The sequence below is a fragment of the Balaenoptera borealis genome, assembly GCF_965194805.1.
Source record: "Balaenoptera borealis genome assembly, chromosome: 3".
Lineage (NCBI taxonomy): Eukaryota > Metazoa > Chordata > Mammalia > Artiodactyla > Balaenopteridae > Balaenoptera > Balaenoptera borealis.
In genome coordinates, this window is record NC_138866.1 from 36,200,615 (window position 1) to 36,227,170 (window position 26,556).

General features: G+C 42.1%; 1 protein-coding gene and 1 long non-coding RNA gene across 7 annotated transcripts in view; one reads left to right on the forward strand and one right to left on the reverse strand.

Annotated features, from left to right (window-relative positions):
- LOC309626203 overlaps window positions 1–18,587 on the forward strand; it is a 31,236-nt gene extending 12,649 nt beyond the window's left edge. For all 3 annotated transcript variants that reach the window (XR_014243014.1, XR_014243015.1, XR_014243016.1), the window contains 2 exons: window positions 7,475–7,661; window positions 14,116–18,587. This is a non-coding gene — a long non-coding RNA (uncharacterized lncRNA). The remainder of the gene's footprint in view (window positions 1–7,474; window positions 7,662–14,115) is intronic.
- The window catches only part of LOC309626128 (protein farnesyltransferase subunit beta), a 77,532-nt gene that overhangs the window by 3,834 nt on the left and 47,142 nt on the right, over window positions 1–26,556 (reverse strand). The window contains exons 7-13 of one of the 4 annotated variants that reach the window (XM_082386606.1): window positions 18,779–18,865; window positions 12,848–12,977; window positions 9,723–9,855; window positions 7,388–7,411; window positions 6,841–6,963; window positions 3,401–3,512; window positions 1,848–1,962 (exon numbers count right to left, since the gene is read on the reverse strand). In XM_082386606.1, the coding sequence (XP_082242732.1) occupies window positions 1,848–1,962; window positions 3,401–3,512; window positions 6,841–6,963; window positions 7,388–7,411; window positions 9,723–9,855; window positions 12,848–12,977; window positions 18,779–18,865 (724 nt within the window). The remainder of the gene's footprint in view (window positions 1–1,847; window positions 1,963–3,400; window positions 3,513–6,840; window positions 6,964–7,387; window positions 7,412–9,722; window positions 9,856–12,847; window positions 12,978–18,778; window positions 18,866–26,556) is intronic. The other 3 variants (XM_082386607.1, XM_082386608.1, XM_082386609.1) reach the window with 3 other exon arrangements.

Here is a 26,556-nt window from a genome sequence, read left to right on the forward strand (position 1 = left end):
AAAAAGATAAAATTATATCCCACCCTCACTATAGACGGAAATCAATTCCAAGAGAATTAAAAAATTAGATGGGATAAGCAAAACTTTAAATTGTTTAGAAGAAAATATATTTATGACCTCAGGGTAGGAAAAGATTTCTTAAGTAATGCCCCCCCCCCCAAAAAACCCTCAAAAACCAAAAAGGCAAATAAAATTATTCACTTTAGAGTTAAAATCTTCTATTCAACAAAAACATTAAAAACAAAGTGAAAAGACACGTCACAAACTGGAAGAGATTCACCACACACACACCACTGACAAAGGATTAGTATCAAGAACACACAAAGAACTCCTACAAATACATAAGAAAAGAGCAAACAAAATTACAAATCAATACGAAAATGAGCAAAGGATAGGAGCTGGCTGGCAATTCACAGAAGACATAACACAAATGGCCAACAAACGTTTGAAAAGATGCTCAGCTTCACCAGTAATCAGGGAAATGCAAAACAAAACTGAGACACCATTTCACATCTGTCAAGTTGGCAGAAAGGAAAAGTCTGACTATGGAGCAACTTATCTTGGTGCCGCGTGAGCGTTAAATAACCCAAGCACACAGGGGCGAGGTTCAGGGCCATCTGGTGAGGATGAAGGTGTATCTCTCTCAGAAACTGTAACTCGAGAATGTTCACTGCAACATCTTGTGTAATAGCACAATCTGAAACCATCTCAGTGTTAACCAACAGGAGACTAGAAAATTAAACTGGGGTACACTTAGGCAAGGGAATACCATACAGGAGTTAAGATGAATAAACTAGAGCAACATATATGAAGACGACTAAGCCTCAAAAGGGTAATGGTCGGTGAGAAAAGGTATGCAGAATAAATGGTGGGGTAGATACTGTTATAAAACATTCGAAAGCATACAAAACAACTCTATATAGTTCGTGGATACATACCTATGTAGTAATAGCACAAAAACATTTGCAGGCATGATAAATATCAAATTTAGGATGGGGTTACGCTGAGGAAGGAGGGAGGGAAAAGAACGGAAGAGGGTTGCATAGGAGGCAAATACTTGAAACAGCTGAAGGGTTGTTACTTGGATTTTCTCAGTTACTAGTGAGGCTGAGCATCTTTTCATCCACCTACTGGCCATTTGTGTTTCTTCTGTTGGAATATTTCATGACAATCTGCACAGGCCCCATCATCTGACAGCCGTAGACAGTCTTAGCCGGAGTTGAGTCTCAGGATCATGGCTAGGCTCACAAGCATCTCCTGCGGCCAGGCTGGCCTGGGGCTGGATGCAGGGGTGAACAGCTCGCCCGCACAGGGCTGACAGTTTTTGAGGGAAGCAGATAAAACCCAGTTAAACACACGCATGACAAATCGTGCTGGTGCTATGAAGGGCACAAACCAGGCTCTGGCAGAGTGTTTCGGGGCATCTCATTTACAGAAGGTGGTCTGAGAGGGCTTCTCCGGAGGGATGGCCGCAAGCTGAGAGCTCCAGAAGACGGTCAGCCACATGGGGAGGGCTGCTGGCTGCAGATGCAGAAACTCGCTACCTCTGAGCCAGCTTCCTGGGAGATGGGAACTAATTACAAGTGGTCTGGGTCCTAGGCTGTGGGACAAAGGCACAAAGCCTCTGTCACAGGTTGGACCCTCGCCTGGAACCTCGAGTTTGCCAGCCAGATGTTCATGAATGGAGAACGAGCTGCAGACAGAGGGTGGGGACGGTGAGTTCACTAGCCTGTCCGTGTCCTCGTGCAGCCGGTCCTGGAGGCCAAGAGCGGGTGCTCTGCTCTCCTGCCAGCCCCATCCTGGGGGCCCTGTGGAGAAGCAGTGGTAAGCCCCCCATCCCACCTTACCAGGGCGTTTTCGGGCACACCCAGGACCACATCGTGCAACATGGCTCCACTGCCGAAGTGCTGGGCTATGGACAGGCCGCTCAGGCAGTAGCAGGTGTGGTAGAAGTCCCGGGACCTGGAAGGACGGGGTGACTCTGAGCAGGCGTCCTCTGCTCCCCATCCGGCCCCAGCACAGCCTCTGACAACAAGGCCACCGCACAGACGCAGAGGCCCGGGGAGCACTCACGCGTCCCATCCCACCCTCCACGCACCTCGAAGCCTGGCTTCCCCCAGCAGCGTTTTTCAGAGCCCCATCCTTCCGCCCTGCTTCATAGCAGGAACTGTAACCTTACAGTCAGTCCTGTCAGCTGTCTTCTGGAAAGGGCTCTCCAGGGTAGCGCTGGCTAAATTAATATAGTTTAAAAAAAAAAATCCCACATCAAAATTTCTAGGAATGGGCCAAATTCTTCCTGATAAATTGCTGGGGACTGGCCTTCAGCTGGACCAGGATGCAGAGGCAGCAGGGTGTGTGTGTGCTGGGGGAGTGGGCAGTGAGCAGCAAAGGGAACAGGATTTGACTGGTTTCCCTTTTTCTTTTAGTATGGCACCTAAAGGTATTGAATCTACTCGGTAATAGTTGCCTTGATTGTAATCTCTGTTTATGACACTCAGGAGTTTTAAAATCCTGTATCCTCTTCTATTTAAATCAGTTTGGTTAAATAAGAGGAGGGGCTTCCCTGGTGGCGCAGTGGTTAAGAATCTGCCTGCCAATGCAGGGGACACGGGTTTGAGCCCTGGTCCAGGAAGATCCCACATGCCGTGGAGCAACTAAGCCTGTGCACCACAACTACTGAGCCTGTGCTCTAGAGCCTGTGAGCCACAACTACTGAGCCTGTGCTCTAGAGCCCACGAGCCACAACTACTGAGCCTGTGCTCTAGAGCCCGTGAGCCACAACTACTGAGCCTGCGTGCCACAAGTACTGAGCCTGTGCTCTAGAGCCCGCAAGCCACAACTACTGAGCCTGTGCTCTAGAGCCCACAAGCCACAACTACTGAGCCTGTGTGCCACAACTACTGAGCCTGTACTCCAGAGCCCGCGAGCCACAACTACTGAAGCCCACGCGCCTAGAGCCCGTGCTCCGCAACAAGAGAAGCCACCACAATGAGAAGCCCGCGCACCACAACGAAGAGTAGCCCCCGCTCACAGCAACTAGAGAAAGCCCGCACGCAGCAACAAAGACCCAACGCAGCCAAAGATAAATAAATAAAATAAATAAATTTATAAAAAAATAAATAAAAATAAAAAAGAGGAAAGAAAAGCTACCAACACAGCAATCTGTTTACCTAACTGGAGAGGGGGTGCAAGTAAGCTGGGGAAAGGAGAGCACTGGAGGGGCCAGGATGGATGGATGGCACTGGATGGGGGTGCTCCCAGCTGGGCTGCTTCCTCCCATGCCACACGTGCACTAAGCAGCAGCACGGAAAGGCCCACCCCGTCTGGCTCTGAGTAGGCCTGAGGTGCTCACCCCTCTCTCCCCGCCCCGTCCCTCCCTCCCCAGAGGCAAGGCACTCACTTGCCAGGTTTATCCAGAAGCCCCCCGGTGGGGCACTGGCAGCACATAAGAATGTACTCCTGCAGGGCCTGCTGATGAAACATCCAGCGGCTCATGCTGAGGGCAGGGTCACCTGCAGAAGACAAAGGATCAGTGTGGGCTGGAGCCTAGGAGAAGTCCAGCAAAGGATCAATGACTTCTTTGTATTTTAGGATCCATTAGGAACTGTCAGGGTTTCCCTCTATTCTCCTTGGACTAATCTTGAAAACTACATTCTTGGGACACTTGATTTCTTCACCCAAGTCCCGAGACACGTCCCTTCTCCTGAACCTTGAAGAGTCAAAGAGCAGCAGGTCAGAGCGGCACTGGCTTTACTTGAAGTGTCCCCTTACCCTGGATGACCACCCTAAACCATGTCCCTTGCAGGCATGGACAAACTGTTTAGCTCAGCTTACCAGACTGACCTCTGCTACTGCTCCTGACTTGGTTCACAATTCCTTTCCCTGGGCTTCTTAAGACATTTCCTCCAGTGCATCTCTGAAACTTGCTAACCAGACTCTAATTAGCCAAGTGAACTCTAATGGGGTAATAATGTCTGTTTCTTCTATTGATACTTGTCTTAGCCTGGATTTAGTCTATCTGTAAAGGGAATTCTCCAACTAGTTTTTTGGCTCAAAAAATTTCCCTAAGAAGCATTCTAATAACCACCCTCCTGCATCATATAATATGATAGCCCAAGCAGAAATTGGCAATTCTGGTGATAATATTAAAGTACTGCCAATCAGCAGTACTTTAATCAGCAGTCAGAGACTCCTGTGGACCACACGGTTATCAAGGGTGGAGGAGGGACAAATAATCAATAGATAGATGTGCACGGAAACATTTATGTGGGAATACACATATAGAATGTGCATTAAGTCTCTGGTTAATTTTATACTTTGATACCTGGGCTACAAAGGTAGCAAAAAATCTGTAAACGACAACCGAAAGCTAATTTTTCTTCCAGTCTTTTTGTGTTTCTATGCATTTTCCTATACAGGTTATGATAATTTTGTATCTTACGTTTTTCATTTAACTCTACAGGCATACATTTTTCTGTTCTGCTACATAATCTTCATAACCATCATTCTAAAGAGCCATATAGCATTTCATTAAGTGGAAGCATAAGGTAATGGCATCAGTATAGGCTCTGGATCCAAACTCTCATATATATGAGTAGAGAATCTTCTGTGGTAAAAATTCATCAAAGTTTATAGTAAATGTGGTACATAAAGAGAATATGTAAGCAAAATAGTTAATTTTGGCATATTTATATATATAGAATACTATAGAAAATAATCATTTTTAGATTTCTTAAATGAGAGATGGGAGGAGAGATGGGAAGAGAGATGGGTGCAGTCGGAAAGTGATCACCGTCTCCTGGGTTGAGCACTGGATGAGGTGCACGGTCAGCTGATGTTTGGGGGCCACGTGCAAAAACCACTCATCTTCACCACCCGAGTCCCACCCTGCCCCTGAGATGCTCACACTAGAAGAGGCAGATGGGAACTGAGCCAAAGGAAGGAGGAGCGCTTTCAGGTCCCCCCTCTCATGCTCAGCCTGGCACACAGGCTTACGGAAGGAAGCGCTCACACTATCTTAATTACTTTCCTCTTTGTTCTTTCTCCACCTGTGAGCACAGGGGACTCTGTAGGAGATACATACATATATGATGGGACTTCACTCTATCTTGTTTCCAAGGTTGTTTCCAGTTCCTTGCAATCATAAAAAATGCTGCAATAAACATCTTTGTGAATCTTCTCTATGTCTAGGATTATTTTCTTCAAGTAGATTCACAGGAGTGGAATGATTCAGTTAAAGGGAATAAACATTTTTAAGGCTTTTAATAGATACTGATAAACTGCTTTAAGACTTTATATAGCTGCCAGCAAAATTTAAGATTTTCCTGTACTACCTCTAGCCCTGGTTACTGTGGAAAAAAAAGTTCTCAGCAATTAAAATGTTAAAAAGAAACAGTACCTGATCATTTGTTTTGATGCGCATGCCTTTAGTTACTAATTAGGCTGAACTGTTCCCATAACTTTTGCTTATTAGTTCTATTTCCTTTTGAGAGTGTCTGTCCTTTGTCTTCTGAGATCCAAGAGTCAATTTTATTAATCTAGCTTTTTACTATATTTACTCTTTATCTGTATCATATGGTATACCTATTTCTCCCTTTTGGCTCTACTTTTTTGGTTATATGGGGTTTTTTAATTGCATAAATATAGTTTACACATATGCTGTAATCACAGTGTTGATTTTTTCCTTTGTGATTTCTTCTTTTAAGAAGCACATTTAATGGGTACAGGGATTTGGGGGGGCAGTGATGAAAACTCTAAAGCTGATTATAGTGATGGTTGCACAACTCTGAATACACTAAAAACTACTGAACTGTACACTTTAAATGGGTAAATTGTTCAGTATGTGAATTACATCTCAACAAAGCTGTAATTTTTAAAAGCATATTTACTAAACTTTAGGATAACTGCATTAACATCTGTACAAAATATACCTTTACTTCATATCCTATAAGAAATAAAAGACTGTTACCTTAAGGTAAATGATAACCTATCGCTAAAATTGGAATCTGAAAAGAAAATGCTATGTTTATTATTAAAAAGATTACAGAGTGTTTCAGTTACCCCCTACATTATTGAAGTCTAAAGGCTCAAAGTTCATAAACTCGACAAGGAACTTCCTGAGATCTTGAATTTGCACATCAACACACATAATTACGGTGAGATGAAGGGAGATATGATTACAGGGTGGTAACTGTGCACTGGAGTCGGCCTTTTAAATCCCTTACATCTCTCCCTTAAAACACAGATCCCCATTATAATGTCATTCTGCATTTCAAAGGTTCCTTTTATCTGAGAAATCAAAAGTTTTTCAAACTGTAACTGACAGGTACAGCCACAGGTAGCTCAATTTCACAGGTGGACAAATAAAGCCTGGGGTACATCCCAAAGAACATGGCAGCAACTAGTAACTATCAATCCAAACAGAAACTCACAGGCCTGCTGCTACCCTACTGCTCCACAAAAACAAAGTGACTCACTAATTTAGTCAGCATTTGATATTTTAAAGATATTAATAGCAATTTGTTCTTGTACTCAAATACTGTCTTCTATACGTAAGGCAGTCACCGTATGGGCTACGGAAGAGATAGGGATTGGCCTGGGTTCATGTGCTACAGTGTGCCGGTCCCATGTCATCTTTTTAGTTATCAGTATGATCATCATCATCACCTTTTAAAAATGTATTTGTTCACTTACTAAAATAAAAGTAGTAACACACATGGTAAAAAAAAAAAAAAAAAAAAAAAAAGCAGCCTACAGTACAATAGGAAAAGTACATTTCCCTCCCTCCATCTCCTACCCCTCTCCCAAAGGTACCCATTGTTAAAGGGGAGTTGTGTATACTTCCAGAAAAGCTGAGTGGATGCCAGCCTGTGTGCACACAGATAGACTGTTCTCGGCCTGGCCTTTGACACTTTCCGTTGTGTCCTGGAGAGCTTTCCACGTGAGCCCATTGTAATGCAGCTACTGTATGAAGAGATCATAATTTATTTAACTGTTAGCCTTTTGATGGGCAGTTGGGTTGTTTGCTATTAAAACTCCACTTTAACACACATCCTCTGCAATGTCTGTGCAAGTAAATTCCTGCCAGTGCCCTCACTGGGTTTAAATAATTTAAACTGGTATCTCCAAACTACCCTCCAAAAAATGACGCACCTATTTACACCCCCTCTAACAGTGAAAAGTGCCTGTTTTCCCACACTTTCCCCAACATAGGGTATCAAATTTTCTAATCTCTGCTAATCTGATAGTAAAAACAAATAGGGTCCCACTGTTTTTATTTGCATTTCTTTAACTATCACCTTTTTGTCTGATTAATGGCCATCTACAGATGGCAGGGCTCTGATACCATGATAGCTGGCAATCAGGTATTATAAAGCAAGTCACTTACCCATGCTGTACTTTGTTTCCTCATCTGTAAAATGGGAATAATGATAGAACCTGTTTCTTTTTCTTTTTCTTTTTTTTGGCCATGCAGCTTGTGGTACGTCAGTTCCCCGACCAGGGATTGAACCTGGGCCACAGCAGTGAAACCCCGGAATCCTAACTACTAGGCCACCAGGGAACTCCCGGATAGTATTTGTTTCATAGGGCTGTTTGGAGGATCAAATGAGAAAATACATGTGCAATACTCAGTTCTGCCCCTGGCTTGCAGTGAGCACATGGTAAGTCTTAGTAGTTGTAGCAGCTGTAGTAGAAGTTATAATAATATCTGTTCTTCTTTTTCTGTCTGTTCTGAACCTGTCTGTTCAGATCCTCTGCCTGTTTTTCAATTGGGTTGTTCATGTTTCTTACTGCTTGGTATGACTTTCTCAAATGAAATTAAGCTCCTCATCATTTATCCAAATATTTTCCCCACCTTGCTACTAGTTTTGTTTATAGAATTTCTCTTTTGTAAAATAACTTTTGTTGTTTTCCTTTATGTAAGAAAGATATATTAATTGTAGAAAAATTAGAAAATAGAAGTAAAAAAGAAAGAAAACAAACATCACCTGTCATTTCACAACCCAGATACCTTCCATTTAATTTTTTGGAGTCAACTCTTCACTGAAAATGGAATTACATACATGCTGCTTTGAAACCTAACTTTGATCACAGTATATTGTGAATATCGTTCTACGTCGCATTTCCTTTTGACTCCCAACGTCAGCATTTTGCCCGCCACTCAAAACACTCCTGTCTTCCGGACCCCTGCCTAGTCCAGGTCCACTGTTTGCTGAGACGTGAGCTTTGGGCCTAACATGGGCCTCCTTCCAGGCAGTGAAAAAAGCTGGAAGTACCAAGATTCACAGGCAACTAACTTTTCCCACAGGCAGAGCTTTGAATATGACTAGTCCTCCAGAACTTGCACTACGATAAACAAAATGTGAACCAGGGCCCCCTTGAAGACTTTGGCAGGTAGCCCTCCTGTTACGCCCTCACTAGATTTTCCTGGCAGCTGCAGAATGACTGCATCTTAATCCTGCCAGGGACAGGTTTGTGAAAGGCTGACGGTGTGACCCAGAGGCCTGACCTCACCAGTTCCAAATAAAGAGATCACTAAAACCCCAAGTTATTTCTGTTTTGAAATGCCAGACTCTCGGGGGACTTCTGACTTCCCTACTATAGTGTTCAGCCAGAAACCGTGCAGGTTCCAGAGTCAGGGGACGTATCTCAGCTGAGACATATCTTAGCACCCTGAAATTGAAAGCCCGGGGTCTCCAGGCCAAGGACTCTCAGGACAGACCACGATGGGGAGGATGGGGTGATGGGGAGACAGGACAGAGGCTCTGCTGACTTCAATTCGGTACCCAAAGTGGCCACAACTTAAATGAAATTAAGAAACGAAAGAAAGGGGCTCAGAAAAAAACAGCCAAACAAGAAGAAAACGTGTGTGGGGCAGGGCAGGGGATGGGGGAAGTAGAAAAGAATTTCATATTCTACATTTGAGCAATGAATAACCCAACTACTAAGTCCAAAGAAAAGCTTCCCTCTGGGCCAAGGGATCTCATTCCAAGACCAGATCTGCGCCCAGCAGGGCCTCCAGACCTCCCCTCTCCCACTGGTTTCCTCAAGACACCCTGTTCTCACATAAAATAAATGAAAAAGATGATTCCGGAGGCAGCCAGTGGCCTGAGATGTCGAGAGGTAACAAGGGAAGGCTCCCAGAAGTTTGCTCTCTGTCTCACTGCTTGGATCTGCATTCCCATCTGAGGCTCCACACAGGTGAACCCAGGTCTCTCCGCTCCAGTGGTGCGGGGCAGGGGGGGGACAAACCCGCATCCAGGATTCTTCAGTGAATCTAAAATACGACACTTCTAATGGCAGGAACCACGCAGCCAGCCAGGCACGGTGGGTCTTTGCCCCAGGGGTTCTGGCTCTCTGCCCGCTTACGCAACTGCCTTTCTGTCACTGCTGTGACCATGTGCGTAGCGTGGGTTTTCAGTTCTGACGTGACACACAGAGAGTTCTGCATCGGAAACTTCATATGGCTTCACACGGAGTCGAGGTGCTGGGCACCGCAGAGCCAGGCACCTGCCTCCCCGCTAGCCACAGCCAGAGTGAAGCAGCAGTGGCCCCTAAACCACTGGGACGGAATCCTAGCCTGAGGCGGGAAGGGCCACGCTGGGCACCTCAAAACCCAGGACAGACAGCCTATTTCAACCCCTCTAACGAAGCGCCCTGGCCTCCGCCCGGCCAGCAGCTGGTGGGAGCCACCCAGCCCTGCCCACAGCCGCCGGGCTCACCTTGGGCGTGCAGCGCACGGTGCAGCAGGGGCAGGAGCCCCGCCTGCCAGAAGGAGTAGCAGCCATCCACCAGCTTGTTGCAGCGGCCCTGAAATCCGCCTTCAAACCGCATCTGCCGGCTTGTCACCCATTGCTGAGCGTGAGACAGAGAAGGGAGAGGCAGCGGTAGGTTAAAAGAGACACGAAATCCAGCAAGCCCAGATCCCCAGAGGCCAATCTGGGAGGGAGGGGGTCCCGTCCCTTGGCTTCCTGGCACCCGAGTTCTGGTGCTCTGGCCTCGGACTTCCTCACCCTCACTGCCACAGACTACACTACAGTGCAACATCTAGTCTAACCCTCTTGAGGCAACCAGCGTGAATCTCTGCTCAGGGCCTAACAGACAACTAACCACCTTTTCCCGGGTTCCAGGTGGGTTCTGGTGCTGAGAGAACAAGTGCGCCAAGCTGGCCTGAAAGGAAACCTGCAAGCCTCTCTTAAAAAATGAGGTGTAACTAGGAAGTTTAAGGCCAGACCACCAGTGGCTCATTTCTATTCACTTTCCCTGCTCGGGGAAGTTTATTAAAAGCAGATAAATGGAATTTTGTGCTACAAGTCATCAGATGATCTCAAACTACTCTTGACTTTTCCTTGGCACCTGAGGAAATTCATCCAAGATTTCTTTTTTTTTTTTTTAAAGATGACATTTTTTTAAAAAATTTATTTATTATTTTTATTTTTGGCTGTGTTGGGTCTTCGTTTCTGTGCGAGGGCTTTCTCTAGTTGCGGCAAGTGGGGGCAACTCTTCATCGCGGTGCGCGGGCCTCTCACTATCGCGGCCTCTCTTGTTGCGGAGCACAGGCTCCAGACACGCGGGCTCAGTAGTTGTGGCTCACGGGCCTAGTTGCTCCACGGCATGTGGGATCTTCCCAGACCAGGGCTCAAACCCGTGTCCCCTGCATTGGCAGGCAGATTCTCAACCACTGCACCACCAGGGAAGCCCCATCCAAGATTTCTTAGCATGGCCCTTGTCTCTCCCAGGACTGGGGGCAGAAGCCGTTAGCCCTGGTGAACGAGGATGGCTCTGTGTGGTCTAGCCTCTCTGCTATCCCAGGGGAAACTGGCTGGCTGACAGAAGAAAAGAGTTTACTCTGAACCTGTAAAATGGCTCTTGGTGTCACTCTGTGGTCACACGTGATGCATTCCTCACTTATCTCCAAGTTTTCTAAACACACTCTACTATGAATATGGAGATAGTGAAGGGTTTGGCCTCGAGGAATGAGTAACCAACTGGCCGGGCAGATAATATCTCCACTTCCCTCCCAGCCCCCCAAGGCAGTTCCAGCCACCTGCCAGTGACTCACGGAGCTGCCTCACCAAACTGAAAGGTACAGAGTATGGTATTTCCCCTGTACCTACGTTCTTACTAGACTGAGTTCCTGAAAGGAGTCACTAAGGACTCTCTTCAGAAGGAGGAGTCCAGCCCTCCTTTAATTACTAATTGTAGACTTTAGATTATATCCCTGTTCAAAGTAACACCCACCCATAGAGAGTCACAATCCAAAATTCTTAAAAAGACACAGAAAAACTGCACTGCAGGTGCAGGCACTAATATATCCCCAGTCAGTCTTGAATGAACCAGCGCTTTAGGATTGATGCCATTTAATGCAAGCAGGCGAAGCATTACTCAAGGAAACAGGCACTACAGCAGGGAGTCCATGCTTCACTTTTACTTGCCCCACAGATTAAGTGTTTCTAACCTAGACTAATTAATTTTTTCCAGTGCCTAAATCCATGGATTTATTCTGTTTCCCTTGGCTATATGAATTCATAAAATCCTTCAAATATGGGTCCTAGTTCTCCCAGAGCAAACAGAGGGGAGGGAGCAGTTTGGATAAGAAGGTCGCACCTATTATGTACCAGGCTGTTTCTACATGTTCTCTCCTTTGACCTTCAAAGAACTGTTACTTCTACCTTACAGAGGAAAAAAATTGAAGTTAAAACAGATTAGACCATTTTCCCAAGGTCATATGGCTGTGAAGTGGCGCAGACAGGGTTCAAATCCAGAACACTGTTATTGTAACTGAGGCATCTGCTTATTCCTTATTTCTGCCTGGGAGATGGAGATTTTATGTTTCACGTCTTGTTGGTGATCAGTTTTCAAAATGTTTGATAAAGTCTGTGCACAAAGTTGGCCATTTTGACATAAACCTTCAAGGCTGTAAGAACCTTCAAGAAGAGTATGCTATAGGAGGCTTCCTAAAAGGTGAGGACAAAATGTTGCTGGTCATATCTGTATAGAGTATAATAGAAACTGTCTTGGAAGCTCAAGATGGGTCTCACAATGGTTCCTATGATAGGAACCTGACATCTGAACTTGGGGAGAAGAGATGAATATCAGTTGCAGCTGGTTTGCTTTGAGGTCTTGGTGAGGGAATAAATGCTTCCCCAAAGATAGCTCCTTCGTGGCTCTGTGTGTGTGTGTTTGTGTACTAGGCCTCCAATGATAATTTAGCTATAATCTAACAAGTCCCTGAAGCTGACTGCGCTCTGAGTTCATTCTGAATATTGGGCAGGAGCTTGGAGTCGGGACATAAATGCCTGGGCCACCTGCTCTGGGCATTACCCGGCTGTGCCTAGATCATGTAAAGGTAGTTACTAAACGTTCACATAGTGCAGCAGGTAATAAAAGCTTGGCTTCAAAGTGCCTCAAAGCTCTTCTCATAATTTCTTCTCCCAGGAGAATCTTTCTAAGGCACATGATAACCTCTAGTTTTAAGAGGCTGAAGCTATACTTCTCTTTGAAGTAGGAGGAAGGTACTCTGGCCCATACCAGATGTCTGAGGGATTCAGGAAGCCTCTGGAATTGGCCTAACACACTGTACAGAAAGTTCAGAGCAGGAAGATGGAAAAGCAGGAAGAAGGGAACTGAAACCGAGCACAGATGTTCACCCCTTGCACTTTCTTGGTACAGTGCTGAGCACTCCAGCAACTGCATCTGAAGCTTCGTTACAGGACTGTTAGTTCACAGCTCAAGGCAGGAACTGTTAGCCCTTCCCACAGCCAACCGTCCCTTAAGCCGGCATGCCTGAGCAGTCACATCTCGGGGGCCTGGGGCCTGAGAGGAAGACGGATCACCAAGTACTTACTAATAAGCTCTTCAAGTTTAAGAAGCGTTCCTTCTTGAGGATGACCAGTGCGGCCAGGCCACAGAAAGTATAGCCGCCGTGGGCTTCCATCCCAGGCACCCCGCCAATTCCACCTTCCCAATTCTGACACCTGGAAGGAGATTGAGAAAAGCAGATTGAGTGTCAACCAATAAGCACAAGTGCAGGACCACCCTGGATGGCAAAGGATGAGTTTGCTTAGTTTAATGCAACTATATTCAATAGCTGTAACTATATTCAATAGCTGTAACTATATTCAATATCTTGTAATAAACTATAATGGAAAAGAATATGAAAAAGAATATATATATAAAACTGAATCACTCTGTTGTACACCAGAAACTAACACAACATTATAAATCAACTATACTTCTATTAAAAAAACAAACAACACTGCAACTATGAATGGAAAGATGCTAATTAACTTTTAGAAATGCCTTTTCCTCAAAAAAAAAGGAAACTCAGACATAGTTTACTAATGTAACAAACATAGTACCTCAAATCATTACTTTTTGGAAAAAGTTATAAAATCATACGTATAGTGTGATAACCATCAGGTTAAAATAAAATTGAAAAATAATTGCTAATTCTGGTTATCTTTTAGTACAGGTCTATTGCTGATATTTTTCCTCTTTATTTTTCTGTATTTTCAAAAAGTTCCTATAGTAAAAATATATACCTTTATAACTATTCAAAGTAAACTTATTTTTTTAAATTACAATTTCCTACATTTTCAAATTACTTTATTATCATAATAATTATTATTTGGGATTAGACTATATATTAAGAGTGTATTTTCTAGTCATAAAAACATGAGTAATCTTTGGCTCAGCAATATAGGGTCATTTCTAGGAATTAATCCTATAAAGTAAGCAAGAAATGTGTTCAAAAATCAGATTGTAAGAATGTTTACTGTATTCCTATTTATTACAGTGAAATATTAGAAACAACTCAGAAGCTCAACAGTAAGGGACTCGTTATATAAATTATGGTATTACCGTATAACAGAATACTACACGGTCATTTAAAATAATGCTACAGAAGTATACTTAAAAATGTTCCAAATACATTACATGAAAAAGTTATAAAATGATAATATACTGCATGATTTTTCTGGAATTCTGGAAACATATGCAGCAAATGAGTGGTCAGTGGTGGATTATAAGCGGTTAGATTTATCTGTGAAATAAGAGATTTTCTTTTCAGTATGTTTTCATATGACATAGAACTTTACTTCCAATGATCTACAGGTATGTACATAGAGTCACACTCCCTACAGGTGTGTCTGCCTCACAAATCCTGACAGGTGCACAGGTGGATGAGCACTTAATCCAACTTCCGGGTGGAAGAGAAAGGAACCTGTAATACCTCCCGTCTTCCAGGTACCTCTCGTTAAAGGAGAGGCCTTGGGAACTCAGAGGACCTTTTCAGAGAGGCCCAAGGCCCAGGGAGATCACAGCACAGAGTGCAGAGTCAAGAACTGGCTACCATCCCCTGAACAGATTCTTCAGCATCCTCTATCCCCTAACCCCACCACCACCCAAAGACACACAATCCAAGTTTTCTTTCCAGTGCATTTGGCTTCACGGAGCATAGGAACAGCTCAAGTTTGAGGGGTGTGATGAGTGAAGAACATGCAAGGGACCTCTGAATTTTTTTTTTCTTAACTTACCTTTAAAAATGTTTTTTGAGTTAAAAAAATAAAAATAAAACAGTATAAAAGAATAAACAATAAAAAGTTACGACTCCTGCTGAGCCTGGCCTCCTAGTTCCTCTCACCAGCTGAGTTTCTATGTCTCAGTCTCTCTTTCTCTCCACACATACACGCATGCACACACACACAATATACAAATATTTACATATTCCACTTTCCATCCCTTTGTTTTTACATGCATGAGGGCAATTTAGAAAAATTCTTTGGGAGTATCTTCTAGTTAAATATAACTGATTGAACACAAGAGTCCAGTAAAATGAAAGTAAAGGAATTTTAAAAAAGGATAAACCCACAAGGGTAAAGAGAATAGGAGAGGATATGAATACAGACAGGAGATAACAAAATTGTGAAAGCTGGAAAAGGAGAGAGATAAGACGTAACTGACTTAACAGAACCGAGAAACCTAAACCAGCCCTGGGAGGAAAAGAGGGAAGAAGAAATAGAAAGCAAGGTGATATGTTCCGATGACAAGCCGGGGGACACAAGGTACCCCTAAAGTGGGATGAGTTTGAACCAAGTTGACTGGTGGTAAATTTATAAGAGAATCAGCTATACCTCCAGGTACCCAGCAGGAGATGGGAGGTTTCAGGGGCTGAATGAAGAGGGACTGAATTCCAGGATTTCCAGCACAGCTGAGAGCAGGCGGAGGCACTGTACTGAGCGGGGATTAAGTGAGTCTAAGATCTGAGCACAGGCACCCTCAGCCCCTTTCCCTATGAGTGTTTCACAAAGCTGGCTGCTAACTTCATACCCCAACCAGGAATCTGGAAGATTCTTCTCTAGGGAAATGGATAAGCCCAAGGGAAACACCCTACAGATATTGATATATGAGAATTCCCCCATGAATGGCTGCATCCCAGCCCACCCTGGCACACACAGTTTTTTTAGCACCTGACACTTAAATATGAACACCAGACATTTGAGCAAAGTCTCTTCCATGAAAGAGACTTTTATGTAAAACATGAAACAAAAATAAGACAAATAAACAAAAATAAATCGGAGGAAATAATGTAGGGAGCAGAAGTAAACTTTAAGTTATATCTTTAGATAAAATATTATATACAAAATAAAAACACTGCAAGGACAAATATCCCTGAAACAAGAACAGGAGAGAATATAAAAAGGAAGTATTCTTTATAAATGGAGATTAAAAGTTAAAACAGAACTGCAGAAATAAAAACTCAACAGAGGGATTAGAAGATAAAAGGTAAGGGAATCTCTTAGAAAGCACAATAAGAAAGATTAAGAGATGAAAGATAGGCAAAAAATTTTTGAAAAATTAGAGACCAATTCCACTTATTGGATGTTATAAAAAGAGCAAACAAAGAAAATGGAGGGGAAGAAGTTATCAAAGAAATAATAGTTTCTTGGAAGTAAAGTACATGTAATTCTAGGTTGAAGATAACTGCTGAGTGCCCAGCACAATGAATGGAAAAAGAAATCCATATCATGGTTCATCATCATGAATTTTTCAAACAGCAAGAATAAGAGAAACAAAACAAAAACAAACAATGGATTGGGCATACAGTAGACTGGGAGGCAGTAAAGCACAGTGGTTACCCTAACAGGTTTTGGTCGCTTAATTTCTTTGTATTTTAGCTTCATGTCAAATTCAATATCCCATCATTTGCTATATACGGAAACTATGACATGGAGAAGTTAAACAATTTATCCAAGGCACAAAGCTAATAAATGACAAAACTGGGCTTCAAACCCAGGCAGTCAGAATTTCACATCTAGTTAAGTGCCTAACAAACCAATCCTGCAAATAACTATATACTCTGGACAAAACACACTAAAACAACTTCCCGAGGGCTAAGCAAACTGAAAAAAGCTGGAGATTTGAAAGTTGGAGCAGTCAGTCCCTCCCCTCCCCCACCTTATTTTTTTTCTTCCTGATTTGCCCTGAGGATGGCTACAGTCACCTAACAGTGGCAGCAGCAGGTCAGGGGAAGGCAGCTGAAGCTAACAGAAGGCCCACCATGTTTCTGGCAAGAAGAACCAGGATGACAGTAATTGAGGAGGAATCCCAGAAAGAGGAGAGCCAGAGAAGGAAAACCCAAATTCCATGTTTAAACTTTGCTTAAAATTTTACCTGACCCTGAATCACACATGCATTGGGCAAACTGAAAGCAGCTTCTGACCAAGAACGGATCCAAGACCTGAGCCCCTGCCCACTGCAGGTGTGTCTAACCAAGTTGATTGCCTGCTAAAGGAAAAATATCAACACTCTTTAAAGCAATCTAACAGAATCCAATCTCTACAATATAACATCACAATGTCCAGGGTACAGTCTAAATATTACTTGACGTAGACGCTCAGGCAAGTGAGACATGTCAGCTCCAAGACAGCCAGATGTTGAAATGACCAGGCAAGAATTTTAAAGTAGATATTATAATTTTATATTTACCTCAGTGAAGTGAACAAAAATACACTTGTAATGAATGAAAAGATGGGAAATCTCAACTGAGAAAAACAGAAAGTATAAAAAAGAACCAAACCCAGGTAGTCCAGATCAAAAGGCTATACACTCTCAATCTTTAAACTATCGCTCCCTTACTATTGAGTATTACATACCAAATCCTCAGTAAATGCTGGTTACCATTATTATCAGCCTTTTTAACAATGACACTGGTAGCCAGAAGATAATGGAGCAATGCTTAAAAATTCTGAAGGAATACAATTTATCCAGTTTCCAATTTAGAAGTCTCTAACCAAATAAACTATAAATCAAGTGTGAGACTAGAATAAAAATACATGCAAAATCTTTAAAATGCACCTCCGAAGTTCTCTTTCTGGGGATCTGTTGGAATACGATATGTGATTCATTAAAATGAGTGAGTAAACCAAGAAAAAGGAGGACGGGGCTTTAACAAAGCAGAGAAGTGAAGTGAATTTCATGCTGAAAGGAAGCTTCTGGATGCCTGCTGTGAAACAAGCTGAGAGCAATCTGTCCAGTCTGAAGCAGGAGGGCAGAGGCCGCAGGAGGGATAACTCAAAACGCACTTGCACGCACACACACATACACACACACACACACACACACACAAAAGAGAACTGATACACTACCTGAAGTGTTTAACTGTATTGAGAATAATTTTATAGATCTGGCAGAAAATTCGGGAATTAAGAGGTAATAATTAATTCCAGGAAAGTAAAAGTTATACAAAAAAGTAAATATGATCATAGTATCTCATTTGGTTTAGCTGAAAATTGTATTTTCACAGTAGTAAGTACTACTTTGATAAAAATTAAAATGTAAAAAATAAAACAATACAGCTTGGATATAATTCCTCAATAGTACGTATAAATCTACTATACCTTTTTTTTTAATTATGAAATAATTTGAAGGATCCAGGAAAGTATAGCAAATAATATATAGAACATACATGTACCTAACACCTAGCTTTGATTTAGCCATATGCATTTCAGGTTTTTTTATTTTAAACAAACAATTACAGATACACTTGAAGTCTCCTGAGTAGAAGTACAGACCTCCCTTAATCTCATTTTCTTTACTTTCTCCCCCGAAGTAACCACCATCCTGAATTTGGTGTTTATCCTTCCCAGCATGTTTTTATATTACTACATGTGATTCTTCCCATAAACAGTATAGAATTGTTTTGCATGTTTTCAAATTTTAAGCAAATGTGATCTGCATGTTTTCTTTAACATCCTCTTTTTTCCTCAACAGTGTTTTTGAGATTCACCCATATTGATACGTGTAGCTCTAGTTCATTCATTTTAATTGCTATATTATATTTCAGTATGACTACACCACAACTCACTTATCCATCTTGTGCTTGTGAACATTTAATCTGTTTCCAGTGTTTTACTATTATAAACAAGTCCTATGTTTGTCTCTCTCATGCATGTGGTGTGAGTTTCTGGAGAAGTAGGAATTTTGGGGTCATCAGCAAGGGCATCTTTGAGATATTTCCAAATTGCTCTCCAAACTGGTTTAAATCCATTTAGGCTCTGACCAATACTGTTTACCCAAGGTTTTGATCCTTGCCAATCACATTAAAGAAAGTTTGGAAAAAAAGAAAACTTTTAAAGTATTTTTGAAATGCACAATCTTTCAACCCAGACACCTCTTGTAATTTTATATTCCCTTCTCTGGTCCTTCTGCACTTTATTTTTCAGAAGTCTTGACCGCCTGCTGTCTAAGAGGCAGGACAAATCCCAGCTTCTCTCACCTTGCGATCCATTCAGCAGTGCCCTCAAACAGGTCTGGAGTGATGATGTTGGTCAGAGAAGCTACCGAGGCAGCACAGTATGCACTTCTGGAAGGACAGAAATAGAGGGGAAAGTGTTAAGCTTTAAGGAGGAGCTTAAACAAGGCTCACTGAACTTTTTGGACGGATTGCTCTCTGCCTCGTAAGCTGCAATCTCTGCCTGTCCTCACTCTAAGCCCACTGTCAGTCCTCCTGGGTCTCCAACCAAGAGCACTGACATTCTATTTCGATAGAGTTGCTCATGGCACAGCCTCAGTGAAAGAACATGACATTCTATTCTCCCTACCTCCACATGGTCAAATCTACACCAGACGAAATAACAGCCATAACAATTCCTGTTGACAGTGAATTCAGCTCTTCTTTCAAAGACCTACAATGGCTCCCAAAATTCCACGCTGTCATTCAGGTATTTCTGACATGCTCATTCAGTTGTCAGTACTGTTTTTAGATCCAGGACTTGTCTGTTTACGGCATGGACAAGTTAAAGGTTAACTGTATCTTTTCCAAATAGACACAACTCCAAAGCAGGCCGCCAGACCACACTGGCTGCTTAGACCAGGCAAGAGGGACCAGAATATATGAGCCCACTCAGATCCATTCCTTAGGCTTCTAGAGCAAGAAAAGGGTTTTGATTTCAAGCATCCCACCAGTACACACACACACACACACACACACACACACACACACACACTCTTTAAAGAGAAAAGAAAGAACATGTCTTTTTTCTTTTTCCCCTCCATGTTATCCTACATGATTTGGAATAATTCTTGTCATTCCATCCTGCCAGCCCTAATTCTTCTCAGGACACCTTTTATTTCAGCTGATCCCTCTATTATGGAACACGTCTACAAACTGTCTTTTCTTCCCTTCCAGAGTCTTTTCAAACATCCAACATCTCAGCTCTGTTTTATGTTGCAGACAAAACCAGTTTGTTCTAATTCTGTTTACAGATCCTTTTTCTAAGGGCTCCTAAGGAATATAAAAGGGAGGAGAGAGAAGGGTCCAGCTTCCGTATTGTTCAATATGGACATAACACTAAGCCAAGCGCACTGAGGCTTTCCAGTGAGCCACAGGCATTATTCTCCTCCCAGCATTTTTATCAGCCTGCTCACGCCGGCCAAAGGCACAGCAGAGGCTGAGTTATACCAGCGGGCATCAGAAGCATGAAGGGTCTTTTCTGCCAAATGTTACTATCTACCGTAAGCTAACTTCGAAAGTCTGACCTGACTGCTCTCAGGTCTCAAGCCTCTCAAAGGGCTTCAAAGGTATTTGCTCTTGAATCCGAACATAACATCTGAGGTAGGGAGGCGGCGAATACAATGCGGTCGCCTCATAAATGGAAGACCTGAGACCTGCTGCCAGATCTCACACTGAGACGGGGAGCGAACAAAACACACCTTTTTCGAGCATCTTCTTCCTCTCTCCCTCTATCTAGACGTCACATCTCTCAGATCTGTCCACTACCCTCCATCCTCTCTGCTGTTACCCAAATCCAAGTCACCATTAACCTGGGTCAGTCTCCCTCTAGCCCTGAAACCAGAGGATTTTCACTAAAACACTACAGTCTATTCACTGCAACTGCAGAACTTCTAATAAAATACAAATCAGATTGTGTCACTCCCTACTTAAAACTTGTCAGTGGCTTCCCACTACCCTTAAAATAAACTCCAGCCTTCTCAAGGAGACTTCGGGGCCCCGCTGGCTATTCCCAACCTGGCCGTCCAGCTTCATTTCTCCCCCTGCCCACCAGGCCTCTGCACTTCAGCAACACTGAACTTCTCCTTTCCTGAACACACTCTATGCTCTGTCGCCAAAACTTTTGCAAATGCTGGGTCCCTATCTCCCCACTACCCGCCCAGAATGCTCCCAGTTATATAACCTAGATTAGGAGGTCAGGAGTACATAACTGCTCCTTGCTTAAGAACTGAGAAAAAAATGGTGCTTGCTATGAGTTCATTCCAACTGGATTAGTGGCAGTCCACAGGAGCTGTGAATGCCTGAATAAGCTCATATCAGAAACTGGAAGGAGTTGTGACAGACCTGAAAGATCAAGAGACCAGTTCTGCCTAACCCAGAATGAGACAAGCTAGCCTCCAGATGCCAAACTGTCCCCATCAACTGCTGCTTCTCTTGAGGTCAAATCCACTCAACAGCACTCACGAGTAACGGCTGATGCTTCCAGGCAAAGACAATTAAAGGAAGACAAAGTGAAAAGTGATGGAACTGGGGCACTAGAAACCACGCAAAGCAGGGAAACTGCATGAGACCTGCTAGGTTTCATCCATCATTCACATCTTTAATCCTCTGTAAATGAAAAGCATGGCTCAAATGGCAGAACATTACCAGAGGAGCTCGGGTAGAGGAGGAATGTGGCTACAGTGCTTTTCAGTGAAACAAACCTATTTTATTGGAGGGGCTTCCTAGCATTTGTCTAGCAGATACAAATAAGAAAACAGAAGGAGAGAAAGATAGACAAGATGAAAAGGCAGAGGGCTATGTACCAGATGAAGGAACAAGATAAAACCCCAGAAAAACAACTAAATGAAATGGAGATAGGCAATCTTCCAGAAAAATAATTCGGAATAATGATAGTGAAGATGATCCAGGACCTCGGAAAAAGAACGGAGGCAAAGATCAAGAAGATGCAAGAACTGTTTAACAACGATCTAGAAGAATTAAAGAACAAAAAAACAGAGATGAACAATACAATAACTGAAATGAAAACTACACTAGAAGGAATCAATAGCAGAATAACTGAGGCAGAAGAATGGATAAGTGACCTGGAAGACAGAATGGTGGAATTCACTGCTGCAGAACAGAATAAAGAAAAAAGAATGAAAAGAAATGAAGACAGCCTAAGAGACCTCTGGGACAACATTAAACATAACAACATTCACATTATAGGGGTCCCAGAAGGAGAAGAGAGAGAGAAAGGACCAGAGAAAATACTTGAAGAGATTATAGTCGAAAACTTCCCTAACGTGGGAAAGGAAATAGCCACCCAAGTCCAGGAAGTGCAGAGACTCCCATATAGGATAAACCCAAGAAGAAACACGCCAAGACACATAGTAATCAAAGTGGCAAAAATTAAAGACAAAGAAAAATTATTGAGAGTAGCAAGGGAAGAACGACAAATAACATACAAGGGAACTCCCATAAGGTTAACAGCTGATTTCTCAGCAGAAACTCTACAAGCCAGAAGGGAGTGGCATGATATACTTAAAGTGATGAAAGGGAAGAACCTACAACCAAGATTACTCTACCTGGCAAGGATCTCATTCAGATTCGATGGAGAAATCAAAAGCTTTACAGACAAGCAAAAGCTAAGAGAATTCAGCACCACCAAACCAGCTCTACAACAAATGCTAAAGGAACTTCTCTAAGTGGGAAACACAAGAGAAGAAAAGGACCTACAAAAACAAACCCAAAACAATTAAGAAAATGGTCATAGGAACATACATATCAATAATTACCTTAAATGTGAATGGATTAAATGCTCCAACCAAAAGACACACGCTTGCTGAATGGATACAAAAACAAGACCCATATATATGCTGTCTACAAGAGACCCACTTCAGACATAGGGACACATACAGACTGAAAGTAAGGGGATGGAAAAAGATATTCCATGCCAATGGAAATCAAAAGAAAGCTGGAGTAGCAATACTCGTATCAGATAAAATAAACTTTAAAATAAAGAATGTTACAAGAGACAAGGAAGGACACTACGTAATGATCAAGGGATCAATCCAAGAAGAAGATATAACAATTATAAATATATATGCACCCAACATAGGAGCACCTCAATACATAAGGCAACTGCTAACAGCTATAAAAGAGGAAATTGACAGCAAGACAGTAATTGTGGGGGACTTTAACACCTCACTTACACCAATGGACAGATCATCCAAACAGAAAATTAATAAGGAAACACAAGCTTTAAATGACACAATAGACCAGATAGATTTAATTGATATTTATAGGACATTCCATCCAAAAACAGCAGATTACACTTTCTTCTCAAGTGCGCACAGAACATTCTCCAGGATAGATCACATCTTGGGTCACAAATCAAGCCTCAGTAAATTTAAGAAAACTGAAATCATATCAAGCATCTTTTCTAACCACAATGTTATGAGATTAGAAATCAATTACAGGGAAAAAAACATAAAAAACACAAACTCATGGAAGCTAAACAGTATGTTATTAAATAACCAAGAGATCACTAGAGAAATCAAAGAGGAAATCAAAAAATACCTAGAGACAAATGACAATGAAAACACGATGATTCAAAACCTATGGGATGCAGCAAAAGCAGTTCTAAGAGGGAAGTTTATAGCTATACAAGCCTACCTCAAGAAACAAGAAAAATCTCAAATAAACAATCTAACGTTACACCTAAAGGAACTAGAGAAAGAAGAACAAACAAAACACAAAGTTAGCAGAAGGAAAGAAATCATAAAGATCAGATCAGAAATAAATGAAAAAGAAACAAAGAAAACAATAGCAAAGATCAATAAAACTAAAAGCTGGTTCTTTGAGAAGATAAACAAAATTGATAAACCATTAGCCAGACTCATCAAGAAAAAGAGGGAGAGGACTCAAATCAATAAAATCAGAGGGCTTCCCTGGTGGCGCAGTGGTTGAGAATCTGCCTGCCAATGCAGGGGACACGGGTTCGAGCCCTGGTCTGGGAAGGTCCCACATGCCACGGAGCAACTAGGCCCGTGAGCCACAATTACTGAGCCTGCGCGTCTGGAGCCTGTGCTCCGCAACAAGAGAGGCCATGATAGTGAGAGGCCCGCGCACCGCGATGAAGAGTGGCCCCCACTTGCCGCGACTAGAGAAAGCCCTCGCACAGAAACGAAGACCCAACACAGCCATAAATAAATAAATCAAAAAAAATAAATAAATAAAATCAGAAATGAAAAAGGAGAAGTTACAACAGACACTGCAGAAATACAAAGCATCTTAAGAGATTACTACAAGCAACTCTATGCCAATAAAACAGACAACCTGGAAGAAATGGACAAATTCTTAGAAAGGTATAACCTTCCAAGACTGAACCAGGAAGAAATACAAAATATGAACAGACCAATCACAAGTAATGAAATTGAAACTGTGATTAAAAATCTTCCAACAAACAAAAGTCCAGGACCAGATGGCTTCACAGGTGAATTCTATCAAACATTTAGAGAAGAGCTAACACCCATCCTTCTCAAACTCTTCCAAAAAATTGCAGAGGAAGGAAAACTCCCAAACTCATTCTATGAGGCCACCAACACCCTGATACCAAAACCAGAAAAAGATACTACAAAAAAAGAAAATTACAGACCAATATCACTGATGAATACAGATGCAAAAATTCTCAACAAAATACTAGCAAACAGAATCCAACAACACATTAAAAGGATCATACACCATGATCAAGTGGGATTCATCCCAGAGATGCAAGGATTCTTCAATATACGCAAATCAATCAATGTGATACACCATGTTAACAAATTGAAGAATAAAAACCATATGATCATCTCAATAGATGCAGAAAGTTTCTGACAAAATTCAACATCCATTTATGAAAAAAATTCTCCAGAAAGTGAGCATAGAGGGAACCTACTTCAACATAATAAAGGCCATATATGACAAACCCAGAGCAAACATCATTCTCAATGGTGAAAAACTAAAAGCATTTCCTCTAAGATCAGGAACAAGACAAGGATGTCCAATCTCACCACTATTATTCAACATAGTTTTGGAAGTCCTAGTCATGGCAATTAGAGAAGAAAAAAGAAATACAAATTGGAAAAGAAGAAGTAAAACTGTCACTATTTGCAGATGACATGATACTATACATACAGAATCCTAAAGATGCCACCAGAAAACTACTAGAGCTAATCAATGAATTTGGTAAAGTTGCAGGATACAAAATTAATGCACAGAAATCTCTTGCATTCCTATACACTAATGATGAAAAATCTGAAAGAGAAATTAAGGAAACACTCCCATTTACCATTCCAACAAAAAGAAAATACCTAGGAATAAACCTACCTAGGGAGACAAAAGACCTGTATGCAGAAAACTGTAAGACACTGATGAAAGAAATTAAAGATGATACCAACAGCTAGAGAGATATACCATGTTCTTGGATTGGAAGAATCAATATTGTGAAAATGACTATACTACCCAAAGCAATCTACAGATTCAATGCAATCCCTATCAAATTACCAATGGCATTTTTTACGGAACTAGAACAAAAAATCTTAAAATTTGTATGGAGACACAAAAGACCCCGAATAGCCAAAGCAGTCTTGAGGGAAAAAAATGGAGCTGGAGGAATGAGACTCCCTGACTTCAGACTATACTACAAAGCTACAGTAATCAACACAACATGGTACTGGCACAAAAACAGAAATATAGATCAATGGAACAGGATAGAAAGCCCAGAGATAAATCCACACACCTATGGTCAACTAATCTATGACAAAGGAGATAAGGATATACAATGGAGAAAAGACAGTCTCTTCAATAAGTGGTGCTGGGAAAACTGGACAGCTACATGTAAAGGAATGAAATTAGAACACTCCCTAACACCATACACAAAAATAAACCCAAAATGGATTAGAGATCTAAATGTAAGACCAGGCACTATAAAACTCTTAGAGGAAAACACAGGAAGAATACTCTTTGACATAAATCACAGCAAAATATTTTTTGATTCACCTCCTAGAGTAATGGAAATAAAAACAAAAATAAACAAATGGGACCTAATGAAACCTAAAAGCTTTTGCACAGCAAAGGAAACCATAAACAAGACGGAAAGACAACGCTCAGAATGGGAGGAAATATTTGCAAATGAATCATCGGACAAAGGATTAATCTCCAAAATATATAAACAGCTCATGCAGCTCAATATTAAAAAAACAAACAACCCAATCCAAAAATGGGCAGAAGACCTAAATAGAAATTTCTCCAATGAAGACATACAGATGGCCAAGAAGCACATGAAAAGCTGCTCAACATCACTAATTATTAGAGAAATGCAAATCAAAACTACAGTGAGGTATCACCTCACACCAGTTAGAATGGGCATCATCAGAAAATCTACAAACAACAAATGCTGGAGAGGGTGTGGAGAAAAGGGAACCCTCTTGCACTGTTGCTGGGAATGTAAATTGATACAGCCACTGTGGAGAACAGTATGGAGGTTCCTTAAAGAACTAAAAATAGAATTACCATATGACCCAGCAATCCCACTACTGGGCATATACCCAGAGAAAACCATAACTCAAAAAGACACATGCAGGCTTCCCTGGTGGCACAGTGGTTAAGAATCCGCCTGCCAATGCAGGGGACACGGGTTTGAGCCCTGGTCCGGGAAGGTCCCACATGCCACGGAGCAACTAAGCCCGTGCACCACAACTACTGAGCCTGAGCTCTAGAGCCCGCAAGCCACAACTACTGAGCCCACGTGCCACTACTACTGAAGCCTGTGCGCCTAGAGCCCATGCTCTGCAACAAGAGAAGCCATGACAATGAGAAGCCCGTGCACAGCAACTAAGAGTAGCCCCTGCTCACCAACGAAGAGTAGCCCCGCTCACTGCAACTAGAGAAAGCCCACACACAGCAACGAAGACCCAACACAGCCAAAAATAAATAAATAAATTTATTTATTTATTTATTAAAAAAAAAAAAAAAAGACACATGCACCCCAATGTTCATTGCAGCACTATTTACAATAG